The following is a 14,119-nucleotide window of genomic DNA, read 5'->3' on the forward strand; positions in this document are numbered from 1 at the left end:
AGTTTCTTAAGCTATTAACTACCAAAATTATGATAGTTATTTTCATTGTAGAGTTATTACTCCAAACTACAGTGCTGAAAAATGATTAGGCAGCATGTTTATTTCATTCTATATATATACACCCTGCATTTATTTTAATAAAACTACTATTGGTATTCCAAAATGACATTATTGAGAGGAACAAAGAATACCAGCTTCCATTTCTTGACTATGTGCTATCTCATTGTACCACACTGATAAAAGGCTGATACAAATCTAGCTAATGGAGTCAGGCATGCACAGAGCAACTGTGTTTTCCAAAGAGGTGTTTTCAATTTTGAACCACATGTTTTCGTTTCTTTGCTTGCTGTTTGTGACCGCTCTTCACATAACTGGAGTTAGTGTACTCATCTATTTTAAAGGTATTCTATTCCAGATTCCTATATGGCAGCCTATCCACTGGCTGCTGTTAGTTCCCAGAAGTACACATCCAGGTATCTCATTTAAAGCAGAGCTTCAGCACATTTTTAAAAGATTTTTCCAGTTTTCCCTGCTTGTACTGGCCTCTTTCAGCTTACTACACATACTAGGTGTTAGGAGTCCCACTGTCATCTACCATAATGCAGCATGGTGTTACAGACAGTCACTGCTCCTTCAGTGCTTGCAGACCCAGTCACAGTGCTGTTTATGTCAACCTGCTCCATGAAAAGAGTAACTTGCAGTTCACGGTGAGGAAATCACATAAATATCTGTGGTACATTCAGTATCAATACTCAAAATTTTTTACCACAGGCAACATTTTATACGCCTTCAGTTGGTATAGAGCCTATAATCTACTATAAAAGGATTTTTTTTATTTCCTTAACTCTCAAAGGATCACTAAGAGATAAGGTCACAAAATTCAAGAACGGTCTTCCATTTTTCACTGCTAGCGAAAACGTGGCCATGTTTAAGACTTGGCTGGTACAGGCTAACACATGATTCAGACATTGTTACGCTCCCATGAAGTGAAGCTTTGACACCTTGTTCAAGATCAACAAACCTACTTAACCACTTCTCCCACACAACTATTAACTCTGGCCTCAGACTGTTACACATGCCATCTCTGAAACTCTCGCTTCTTCTCTGGTCAAGCATGGACCACCCCATCTTTAAAATCGGATTACAAATTCACACCTATTTTTCTTTCAGCTCCTCTCCCTTCACTAACTCATTACTTTCAGTATCATATCAGTAGTTGTTCATGTGGCTCAATAAACTCACACACCAGGTGTACGGATAGAAACTATGGAGAGAAATTATGTCTGCTATTTCTGCTGTGCCACCTGACAACATTTACCACCAAACCATTTTAATAGCATAATTTTAAAAATTTTAACTGTAAGCCTGGATGTGAAGTGTTTGCCAGTTTTCATGATATAAACACTCCCACCATGACTGACTTCAAGCGACAAAAATGAAGTTGCTGAATGCTGGAATGGGAACATGTAGGCAAACTGACTCTTGGGAACCAGTGCAAAGCACTGTACCATGCTTGGCACAATTGCTGATTTATTGAATATCAAGCTTCCCTTCTAATATGCCCACCTGTTACATTTTTGACAAGTTTCAAAAATGTCTCTTTTCAATTTGGCTCATTCTAGACACATCTATCCAGTGGAATAATAAGTTCCATGAGGAAAGGTGCTTTTCCTGTCTATTTTCTTTACTGCTGTATCACAGTAGATAGTTCTGTACCCAGAGTAAACACCTGGAAAATATTTGCCAAATGAACAAACTCTCAATAATTTAAATATAAGAAAATACTATAAATATCCAATAGAAGCTGTGATATGCCTCCCATCATAAAGTAAATTTAACTTACACATGTGGGAAATAAAATCATAGAGAAAAGAACTGTAAAATTAAAAGTTACCTTAAAATTATCAGGTGCAATCCCTTCATTTTATTAAAAAGGAAAACCTATCCACAGAAGTTAATTGACAAATTAATTGACATAAAGTCTCACAGTGCCAGAGTGAGCCTAGAACCCAGGTCTCTTGGTATCTGGTCCAAATCTTTTTTGGCTAGATAATCATTAACTGCCCCTTGGGTTATTACCTATTTGAGCTATTAACCTGTTGGGAAGCTGCTAACATTATGAAAAGCAGATTTTTTCATTGGTTTTCGACATTAATATACAGTGCAGAACTGCATTTGATATACTATCTAATAAAAGAAAAGCGAAGCTAATCATAAGATATCAGTGACAAAGAGAGACTATAATTATAAAGTATAGTTCTCTATATATCAAATGACCTTTTTCTCAGCAAAGCATCATAGGAGCTGAGATTAGCTCAATTTCTATATTCACAACATCTTTAAATTTGGAATCATCTATGAACTTAATTATCTTAGTTATTATTCCCTCTAGCTGATCATTAGTACAGAGGTCATATAAAATTAGTCCTTATATTGATTCTAGAAAGATTCCAAGATCTTCTCTTAATTCAGAGGCATAAGAAGCTTCAAAAATGGCCAAGAATCTACCAACATCTTTATAAGATTTCAATTATTTATATATATGTTATACATACAATTATACATATGTTATATATATATCTTATTGGGCTAACTAGAAGTGTATCTCAATTAAGGTCTTATTAAAAACACATAAGTAAAAATCCCAAATATTGTCTAAAGAAATATTTTTTCTTCTAAGTATCATAATATCCTGTACTGAATTTCTATAAATGATTCAAGTAGGTTGACAGTCTCTCAAGTTGTTTCTATTATGAAACAGATAAGTAGAACCCAAATGTAAACAACTAACCAATAACATATACACATAGTGAAAATTACAGTATTTTAACAAATTACATGTTAGATATTTTTCTCATGAGAAATTCTCTATTTCATTATTTGCTACCATTTTTTAAATCCACAAAAAAATAAATGTGCAAAAGAATCATAACTCCTTGAAAATGACTAAGAACAACACTCCCTCTGTTTCTAGAGCAAAGTGAATATTCGAAGATAATTTCAGGAGGTTACGTTCATTAGCCAATATTCCCCTAACACCTAAGGCAGTTCTCTGATATTTTTCAGTATGATCTTATTACTGTCTAATTATCCATATTGCTTTTCATCCTTTTTGTTAAACGGAAATTCACAGCAGTTTAACCTTTCATTCAGAATCATTAAATACACCCCCCCTTCACTGATAATTGGCCTCTCTTTTTTATTTTTATACTATCTTTATTGGAGTATAATTGCTTCACAATGGTGTGTTAATTTCTGCTTTATAACAAAGTGAATCAGCTATACATATACATATATCCCCGAATCTCCACCCTCTTGTGTCTCCCTCCCACCCTCCCTATCCCACCCCTCTAGGTGGTCAAAAAGCACCGAGCTGATCTCCCTGTGCTATTCGGCTGCTTCCCTCTAGCTATCTATTTTACACTTGGTAGTGTATATATATCCATGCCACTCTCTAACTTCATCCCAGCTTACCCTTCCCTCTCCCCATGTCCTCAAGTCCATTCTCTAAATCTTATAGCCAGTTTCTTAAAAGGACTTTATTTGAATGTAGTGTCTCTGAGACTGTCCTCAATTCTTTTCATTCTTTTTTTTTAATCTGCTCTGCTGTAGTTATTTCCACTATTTTATCTTCCAGGTCACTTATCTGTTCTTCTGTCTCAGTTATTCTGCTATGGATCTCTTCTAGAGAATTTTTAATTTCATTTATTGTGGTGTACATCATTGTTTGTTCGCTCTTTAGTTCTTTTAGGTCCTTGTTGAACATCTCTTGTATTTTCTCCATTCTATTTCCAAGATCTTGGATCATCTTTACTATCATTACTCTGAATTCTTTTTCAGGTAGACTGCCTATTTCCTCTTCATTTGTTTGGTCTGGTGGGTTTTTACCTTGCTCCTTCATCTGCTGTGTGTTTTTCTGTCTTCTCATCTTGCTTAACTTACTGTGTTTGGGGTCTCCTTTTCACAGGCTGCAGGTTCATAGTTCCCATTGTTTTTGTTGTCTGTCTCCAGTAGCTAAGGTTGGTTCAGTGAGTTGTGTAGGCTTCCTGGTGGAGGGAACTGGTGCCTGTGTTCTGGTGGATGAGTCTGGATCTTGTCTTTCTGGTGGGCAGGTCCACGTCTGGTGGTGTGTGTTGGGGTGTCTGTGGCCTTATTATGATTTTAGGCAGCCTCTGTGCTAATGGATGGGGCTGTGTTCCAGTCTTGCTAGTTGTTTGCCATAGGGTGTCCAGCACTGTAGCTTGCTGGTCATTGAGTGAAGCTGGGTGCTGGTGTTGAGATGGAGATCTGTGGGAGATTTTCGCCGTTTGATATTACGTGGAGCTGGGAGGTCTCTGGTGGACCAATGTCCTGAACTTGGCTCTCCCACCTCAGAGGCACAGGCCTGATGCCCGGCCAGACCACCAAGACCCTGTCAGCCACACAGCTCAGAAGAAAAGTGAGAAAAAAACAAAGAACGAAAAAAATAAAAGTTATTAAAATTAAAAATATTAAAAATTTTAAAATGTTAAGTAATTTAAAAAGAAAGAAGAGAGCAACCAAACCAAAAAACAAATCCACCAATTATAACAAGCGCTAAAAACTATACAAAAAAAGAAAAAAAGACAGAACCCTAGGACAAATTGTAAAATCAAAGCTATATAGACAAAATCACACAAAGCAGCATAGACATACACACTCACAAAAAGAAACAATGGAACTATATATATCTTTGCTCCCAAAGTCCACCACTTCAATTTCACACAATTCATTGTCTCTTCAGGTATTCCACAGATGCAGGGTACATCAAGTTGATGGTGGAGATTTAATCTGCTGCTCCTGAGGCTGCTGGGAGAGATTTCCCTTTCTCTTCTTTGTTCGCACAGCTCCTGGGGTTCAGCTTTGGATTTGGACCCGCCTCTGCGTATAGGTCGCCTGAGGGCGTCTGTTCTTCGCTCAGACAGGACGGGGTTAAAGGAGCAGCTGGTTCGGGGCTCTGGCTCACTCAGGCTGGGGGGAGGGAGGGGTATGGATGCGGGGTGAGCCTGCGGCGGCAGAGGCCTGCGTGACGTTGCACCAGCCTGAGGCGCGCCGTGCGTTCTCCCGGGGAAGTTGTCCCTGGATCGCAGGACCCTGGCAGTGGCAGGCTACACAGGCTCCCAGGAGGGGAGGTGTGGATAGTGACCTGTGCTCACACACAGGCTTCTTGGTGGCAGCAGCAGCAGCCTTAGCGTCTCATGCCTGTCTCTGCGGTCCACGCTGATAGCCGCAGCTCGCACCCGTTTCTGGAGCTCGTTTAGGTGGTGCTCTGAATTCCCTCTCCTCGCGCACCCAGAAACAATGGTCTCTTGCCTCTTAGGTCCAGACTTTTCCCAGACTCCCTCCCGGCTAGCTGTGGCGCACTAGCCCCTTCAGGCTGTGTTCACGCCGCCAACCCCAGTCCTCTACCTGGGATCCGACCTCTGAAGCCCAAGCCTCAGCTCCCAGCCCTGCCCGCCCCGACGGGTGAGCAGACAGGCCTCTCGGGCTGGTGAGTGCCGGTCGGCACTGATCCTCTGTGCGGGAATCTCTCCACTTTGCCTTCCGCACCCATGTTGCTGCGCTCTCCTCCGCGGCTCCGAAGTTCCCCCTCCGCCACCCGCAGTCTCTGCCCGCGAAGGGGCTTCCTATTGTGTGGAAACCTTTCCTCCTTCACAGCTCCCTCCCAGAGGTGCAGGTCCCGTCCCTATTCTTTTGTCTCTGTTTTTTCTCTTTTCTTTTCCCTACCCAGGTACGTGGGGAGTTTCTTGCCTTTTGGGAGGTCTGAGGTCTTCTGCCAGCATTCAGTAGGTGTTCTGTAGGAGCTGTTCCACATGTAGATGTATTTCTGATGTATTTGTGGGGAGGAAGGTGATCTCCACGTCTTACTCTTCCGCCATCTTGAAGGTCTCCCTGGCCTCTTTATTAACTGATTTCCCCCCTTGATTTACTACAAATCTTTTTGTATGCCTTTTGTTAATAAATTATTTACCTTCTTTCAACTCAACACACTGTCACTGTTAGCAAAGCTTTCCTATTATTTCTTCAAGTTCTTACTGCTCTTTAAATATACTTTAGAATAATAAATTTTTAATAAACCTGGAATATTTTAATGATTCATATTTAATTCTATGGTACAATTTATGTGAGACATACTACTCACACTTAAGTATTTCCTATTGTATTGTCTTAGTACTCCACGGTAACTTTCCCGCAATCCAAATACACAAATCTTTGCAATGTAACTTATGACCTCTAAAAACCACAGTGAGCCGTATTACAATTATCATATCCGTAGCCAAATCAAACTGAGTCAGCCTCTCTGTCAGCAATTTCAAGAGCTATACAATTTTTAATAAAGTGCAACCTATACTTATTGTGCCTTCAGTAAATATCAATGTGACCTCCGAATGTGAGTAAACCTGTCACTAGATTATGCAGAGTTACCTTTCATAATAATGGGTCATTGAGGCATCTCATTAATGTAAATAAACAATTACCAAAAAGAAAAAAAAAAGTATTCCTGTTCTTCTTGGAAAGAATGTTTTCCTTAACTCCAAAACACTGATAAAGTTTGGTGGCTATCGCTTTAAGCCCTTTCCTTTTCTTATCAGCCACAGACACATTTCCCAAGAACTGCCACCCCCTCTCCAAAACAGTGCCTTTTTTTTTTTGTAAAAGGGAAAAAAAAAAAAAGTGGGAAGGTAGCTACTGACCTTAGATCAAATAAGGTGATATTTAAGTTTCATTTTGAGATTTCTTCCACATTTCCGAGACCTAAGCTATGAAACAGAATATGGGATCTAGGATCATTTCTTTTCTAAGAACAAGTGCATAGTGTTGACTGGTGGGAAATGCATCTGAAGTTGACAAAAGAGATGGAGATAACCAGAACAAGATCAACCATTAGAGCCAAAAACTCAACTCCCAGAATAAACGACAAGAGATAAATAAGATTTCTATAGCTTTCTTATTTTGAATAATTTTAAACAGAAAGGAAAGGATTTTGTGCTCATCCTCTTGTAAAATACCTGCCAACTTTTAATTTTTTGATTTTCAATAATTTCAACCTTAATAAGCACTATTCATCTGATCCCTTTGACTAGAAAAGCTCTGGTGTTCAAAGTCTCCTTATCTATTCTAAAATTTCTGTTTAATGTACCAACATGGCTTCTCTTCTTTACAAAAATCAAATTTGACTCCAGCTTCAAAAGTATGGAACAATATTTTTTCAATATTCTGAGGGTTTGATTCTTATGTCCAGCTCTCTAACAATTCCATCTGGATTCTAAAACTATTTTCATGGAATTTTTTAAATGGAAGAGACCTTAGAAATCAACTAGTCTATACCTCTTACTTTGCAGGTGCTAAGACTTGACCCTAAGCATAGTTAAGAAAACCTCTCCCAGGTCACTCAGCCAGTTAATAAGTGATAACAGCTGAAAGTAGTAAGATTTCCTGAAGCCTACTCCTATATTCTTGCACCAAGGAACTGGCAGGTAGAGGTTTACAAATTTGTTTTATGTAAAAGAAAATTATAACTTTTAATTAGTTAGGCAAGTAACTTAATAAAAGTGTTTTTCAAATGCTTAATAAGAATCTACTGTAAAAGTTCATCTCCTTATACATTCTAACAGTAGTAGTACAACCGTTTGTATCTTTTCATTGCTTAACACAATTTTCTATTGCCACTCTAACAAATTAAAACAAACAAAGGGGTTTAAAATTAAAACAACAGCCATTTATAATCTCACCGTTCTCCAGGACTGAAGTCTGGCAGGTTCGGCTGGGTACTCTGCTTAGCGTCTCAGAAGGCCAAAATCAAGCTGCCGGCTGGTCTGGGCCCTTATCTAGAGACTAGGGGAGAGTTCATTTCCAGGATCATTAGGTTGTTGGCAAAATTCAATTCTGTGTGGGACTGAGGTCCTCATTTCTTTGCTGGCCTTTGGCTAAAGGTCATTCTTAGTTTCTAGAGGCAGCTTGCTTTCCTCTGCTCACGGCCCCTAAATCTCCAAAGCCAGCAAAAGCACATCAAATCTTTCTCCCGCTCTGGATCGTTCTGACTTGTTCCATGGCATCTTCCTAACTTCCTCCTCTGCCTCTGCTTTTAAGGACTCCTGAGATTACATTGGGCCCACCTGGATAACCCAGGCTAGCCTCCTCACTGACAACTGAAGGTCAACCTTAATTACAACCACAAAGTCCCTTTGTCAGTACAAGGTACAATATCTCATCATATTCACTGTCCTGGGCATTACGGCGTGGAATCTTGAGGACCAAAATTCTGCCTACTACACTTAGCACCTGTTTTACTAACATAACCTTAAAGATTTACATTTTTTTTAACAGATCCTATTGTTCAAACTTAACAACTCTAACAAAAATGCAAATTTTCACCCCTAACATTTATACGTCCATTTCCAGGAATGGCTCAGATTGGCCCTGCTTAGGTCCAATCACAGGGCCAGCTTCAGTAGGGACATAACCAGTGCAATCACCCATGGGCCTGGACTCAGAAAAGCCCCACACTTGGGGCTTAATTAATGCTCTTCAGGTGCTATCTTGAAATTCTTAATACTTTGTTTTGTAAGTAAAGTCCTATAGACAATGGAGCATGTACTGAGGGTTTGTTTGAAAAAGAGTATATTTCTCTTTCATTTTTGCAGAATAGTTCCAACAGGTACAAAATTCTAGGTTGGGATTTTTTTTTTTCCTTTAGCACTTTAAAGATGTCATTCAGTTCTCTCCTGTATCCCCCCAATTGAAAAGTCGGCTATTATTTTTGCTTCTTTGAAGGTAATATCTTTCTTTTCCTTTTAAGAGGTTTCTCTTTTTTTTGGTTTTCAGTGATTTGACTACCTACCCTGTGCCCTAATTGTGGTTTTTCACTGTATTTATCCTGATAGGATTTGTAGTACTTCTTGATTCTTTAGGTTGATATCTTTCATGAGTTCTACAAAATTCTTAGCCTTTATTTATTCAGGCTATTCCCCTCACCCATGGCCTACATATTTTCTAACTGACCTATCAACCAGTTCACGATCCTCCCCACAGCTGTGTCTAATTTGCTGTTAAACTCATCTATTGAGTCCTTCACTTCAGTTATACTAGTTTTCATTTCTAGAATTCCTTTCAATTCTTTTTCTAGATTCTGATTCTCTAATGAAATCCATCTTTTCATCAATTTTTTAATATATTGACTATAATTAGTTTATAGCCCACGTCTGATAATACCAAAAGCTAGAACACTATGAGAATGTTTCTAATGATTGTTGTTTTATATTTTTTTAATCTTGGTCCTGGCTTGCGATAGGCATGGTTTATTTTTATAGAATGTCATGTACTGTGTTTAAAACTTACAGAGATTCTGCATGATGTCTCTTGTTTCTGGCAATGACAGAGAGTTAAAGTAAAGGAAGATCACCTTAAAATCAATTGAGTTTATCAGAGGCTGCATTTCAATTTTTGTAACTTAATAGTCTATTTCTAGTTCTCTGTAACTCCTAGGATGTAGCCCTTCAGGGGTCCCAATTAAAAGTTTAGAGTGTTTTACCAGGGTCCTGCATCTTCCTCCCTGAATTCTAATTTGTGACCTCTTAGCAATGTGAAACTGCCAAAAATTACACCCAGCATCCCCCATCTTAGCTGCCGCTGCTTGGCTTCTCAGCCTCACAGCCCGTACTGTCATTAAGTGACAAATAACCCAAGGTGAAAAGTGGCACTGAATACAGGGATCACCTCAGTGTGTTTCTCTTCACTCTGGGATCTTTGCCCTTTGGTAGTACTACAATGCCTGTAGATACTCTTTTTAATATAGCTTTCTCATTTTTTCAGTATGGGCCTTAGCTTGAAATAAACTAATCTATCATACCTGAAAGTGGAGATCAGATGTTGGTGATCTTAAGGGCTTCGCTTTATGTATGCATCCATATCTTACTGGTTCCAAAAGTATTAAACACAGGTTGACATACCTATGGGATAGTTTACTTTTCTGTGTTTTATCTTCTGCTTGAAAGCTAAACCATTTACTTCTTAAATTTTTCAATTATTTCTCTGTTAGAATTATTATTTCAACTTATATTCAAATGTTTCTCCTTAATAGTTCAACCTGACTCCTTATGTATAACATAAAAGGTGTATTTGGGAGCATTTGGGAGCACCTTCATTGTAAATGCTGTCTTGCACTTTTTTTTTAAATAGGGTAATAGTGTTCACAGAGACTGGATTTTTTTCACAATAAGTTACGTAAGTACCCACTATTTCAAAGAATGCTGCATGTATAACTTTGTTCTTTGACAACTTCTAGTCATCTCTCAAAGCATATAAGATTTATGAAATGGGCTGAGCAGAAGCTATGGATATCTCCTATAGTTACATTGCCATAAAATCTCAGTAATTCAAAATTGAAATTTATCATCACTGAAACATTTCTGTGCTATAATTTGAGCCTGAACTAAGAAAATGTTTTATTGTATAATTAAATGTATAAAAATTGTGAAGGCAGTTTATCCTACTCAAGAAAGGAAATTGCTTTTAAGGACTACCTTAAGGGCACCAACTTTCTGTATGCCTCTGAGGAGTATTTATAAAATCAGTTTAATCTATATCAGACAATAGCAACAATACTTACACTATCTCATTTTTTAAGTATTATTTGTAAATATACTTTGTAACGAATGCAAATTATTATGTGTAATTTAAAGTGCCAAAAACTAAATCTCTCATCAAAACAAATTGCAGCCCAGGATTTCACTCTCCAGCATTTTTACTATCAGTTAAAGACAAAAAACAAAAACCTAGGCACTTCTTCCTACCTATAGAACCTTTCTTTGAAAGTCATGTTATTTCTAAATTTGTGCTCCTGAAATGTACGATATTAACTACAAACAAACAAAAAACAAATTTGGCTCTAAACCAAAAAAAAAACTAGGAATAAGTATAGATAGACTAGTATCACACTACTAATCACAATTATGTTCTCCCAGCTCAACAGATTAACTGGCTTTTAATACAATTATAGGTCATTATTCATTATTATCATTGCCCTGGGCATTTGTTTCAAAACATGAATTTCGTATTTTAGCAGACTGCAATTAATTTCCCTTGGTGGGTCAAGGGACCTTTAAAGATTTATAAGCACTCAAGACACAAAGGAACTAGCACCTTTCCCCCGCCCCCAAGGGCTCTATTCTATTTCATCTATTTCCCTGGCTCAATTCTTCATAACTCTTTGCTCATATTTACTGCTACAGACGTAGCCATCACAGTCAGAAAATGGCAATTAGTCTAGCGTGTTGCAAACCAGCTGTCAAAACTGTATGCAGACTGTATGTTCGTAATAAAGTATTATTGCTACTAATAAAGAGACATTTCAGGAACCACTGTATCAGAAATTTCATTACAGAAATGGGGATAATCTGATAGATGCAGAGATACAAGGGTCTGCATGACTTCTTTGCTAAGAATGAGTAAGTATCCTCAACCAAACCATCACCACAGTATACAGAGGCTTATAGTTTGACAGTAAGGAACACTGGATTTGATGGGAAGCCCTTCAAACCTTCGCTCTTCCATTTACCAGCCAGCTGTACGTTCACAAGCAAGTTAGTTTACCTCTCTGTACCTCAGTGTTCTCATCTATAAAATAGGAATAACAACAGTACCTACTTTACTGGGGTTTATTTTAATGAGGATTAAATAAAAATGAATGTAGAACTAAGCTCAGTGACTGGAAAATGATAAAGTCAGTAAATATTAAAAACTGTCGTGAGGCACATGAAAAGATGCTCAACATCACTAATTATTAGAGAAATGCAAATCAAAACTACAATGAGGTATCACCTCATACCAATCAAAATGGTTATCAACAAAAAGTCTACAAACAATAAATGCTGGAGAGGGTGTGGAGAAAAGGGAACCCTCCTACACTGTGGGTGGGAATGTAAATTGGTGTACTCACTATGGAGAACAATATGGAGGCTCCTTAAAGAACTAAAAATAGAGCTACCATATGATTCAACAATCCCACTCCTGGGCATATATCCGGAAAAGACAAAAACTCTAATTCAAAAAGATACATGCACCCCAATGTTCATAGCAGCACTATTTACAATAGCCAAGACATGGAAGCAATCCAAATGCCCATCAAGAGACAACTGGTGAGATATACGTAAGAAGATGTGAGTAGAAAGATACACACACACACACACACACACACACACACACACACACACAAACATACACATACACACAATGGAATATTACTCAGCCATAAAAAAAGAATGAAATATTGCCATTTGCAGCAACATGGATGGACCTAGAAAATATCATACTGAGTGAAGTTGTCAGAGAAAGACAAATATTATATGATATCACTTACATGTGGAATCTAAAAAATAATACAAATGAATATATGCAAAACAGAAACAGATTCACAGACATAGAAAACAAACTTATGGTTACTAAAGGGGAAAAGGAGGTGGAAAGGAATAAATTAGGAGTATGGGATTAATAGATACAAACTGTATACATAAAATAGGTAAGCAACAAGGATTTACTATATAGCACAGGGAACAATATTCAGTATCTTGTTCAATATTCAGTAACCTGTAGTGGAAAATAATCTGAATCACTGTGCTGTGTACCTGAAACTAAGACAATATTGTAAATCAACTATACTCCAGTAAAGAATAAATAAATAAATGATTTTTTTAAAATAAAGGGACTTCAGTGCTACAAGAAAAAAAATATTGTGGTTACTTTTTTTTCTCTTTGTAGATTGCATGTCTTTTTCCCTTTCCCTTTGGACTTGATCATCCCAACACTCTCACCAACACAGTGTTTTCCTGTCTTTGGGAGTCTGCTTTGCTTCATAGGAGATACATCAGTATTTTTCCACCTCAGACTTTAGGATCTCATCTTAGTTCACCTTAGAAACACTCCAGGAAAGCAGCAGTGTACAATGGAAAAAGGTTTAGACACAGAATTTGTCCAACTGAAACGTAATGTGTATCACATAGGTAATTTCAAATTTTCTACAAGCCACATTAGAAAAGGAAAAAGAAACAGGTGAAATTGACTATAATAATATATTTTATTTGACTGACTATATCCAAAATATTAACATTTTAACAAGCGGCAGTAGCCACACTTCAAGTGCACAATAGCCACATATGCCTACTATATCAGGCAATAGAGATTTAGAGTCAAATGGACCTGGATTCAAATTCTAGCTCTGCCAATTACTTGCCATTTACCTGCCAAATCTCAGTTTCATCACAGTAAAAATAACTATGTCCACAAGATTTAGTGTATACAGAAGTAGCAATATAATGTTGTACATATGAAACATATGTTATAAACCAGTTACCTAAATAAACAATAAATTAAAAAGTAAATATGTCTACCACCCACAAAAATAAAATAATAACTATCTCCAGATACTGTTATGAGAATTAAAATGGCATACACAAAGCACTTAATGCAAGGCCTGACATACAGGGGTGCTCATTAAATGAGAATTCCCTCACCCTAACCTTCTACTCTAAAACTGAATGCTGGCTCAATATAGAATATTCTGTGCCCTAGCCTTATTTCCTTCCCTTCTACCCCTACTACAAACTATAGCCTTTTCCCCCACCTTCACAGCTCTACCTCCTGGCTTCCTATCATCTATAAACTTCACTGTGTGGACTTTTAGAAGCCATGGAACCTCTTAGTCATGACCTAGGTATGTGGTCCTAAGAAATGAAGAGAGCTGTGCCTGAAAACTTCCTTCTCCTCTGACCCTGTCTCATCCATCTCCCCAGCAGTTGCCACTGCTGCAGCTTCCCCGGCAACTGCCATCAACAGCAATGCTTCCTCACCAGAGACAGACTGACCCTCCAACACTGAAAAGGATCATTCTACAAAACAACTGGCCAGACCCTCCAAAAGTGTCAAGGTCAAAAAGATAAAGAGTGACCAAGGAACTGTCACAGATTAAAAGAGACTAGAGAGACACGAAAAATAAAAATGAAATATAGGATTCTGGGTAGGATCTTGGTATAGAAAGAGGATATTAGTGGGAAAACCAGTGAAATTCAAACAAGGTCTGTAGAGTAGTTAATAGTATTATATCAAT

At 37.9% G+C, this 14,119-nt stretch overlaps 1 protein-coding gene across 6 annotated transcripts in view; it reads right to left on the reverse strand.

Moving 5' to 3' along the window:
* IMMP2L (inner mitochondrial membrane peptidase subunit 2) overlaps positions 1-14,119 on the reverse strand; it is a 906,926-nt gene that overhangs the window by 804,972 nt on the left and 87,835 nt on the right. Inside the window, exons 5-6 of one of the 6 annotated variants that reach the window (XR_011246624.1) lie at positions 7,752-7,854; positions 6,752-6,779 (exon numbers count right to left, since the gene is read on the reverse strand). The exons of 4 other annotated variants lie outside the window; for them this stretch is intronic. Coding sequence is in view for 1 of the 2 variants with exons in the window: in XM_069541019.1 (XP_069397120.1) it covers positions 7,848-7,854 (7 nt within the window). In the remaining variant the exon portion in view is untranslated. Of the gene's footprint in view, positions 1-6,702; positions 7,855-14,119 lie in introns of those variants that run through there. One more of the 6 variants, XM_069541019.1, reaches the window with a different exon arrangement.

The sequence above is a fragment of the Delphinus delphis genome, chromosome 9 (genome assembly GCF_949987515.2).
Source record: "Delphinus delphis chromosome 9, mDelDel1.2, whole genome shotgun sequence".
Classification (NCBI taxonomy): Eukaryota; Metazoa; Chordata; class Mammalia; order Artiodactyla; family Delphinidae; genus Delphinus; species Delphinus delphis.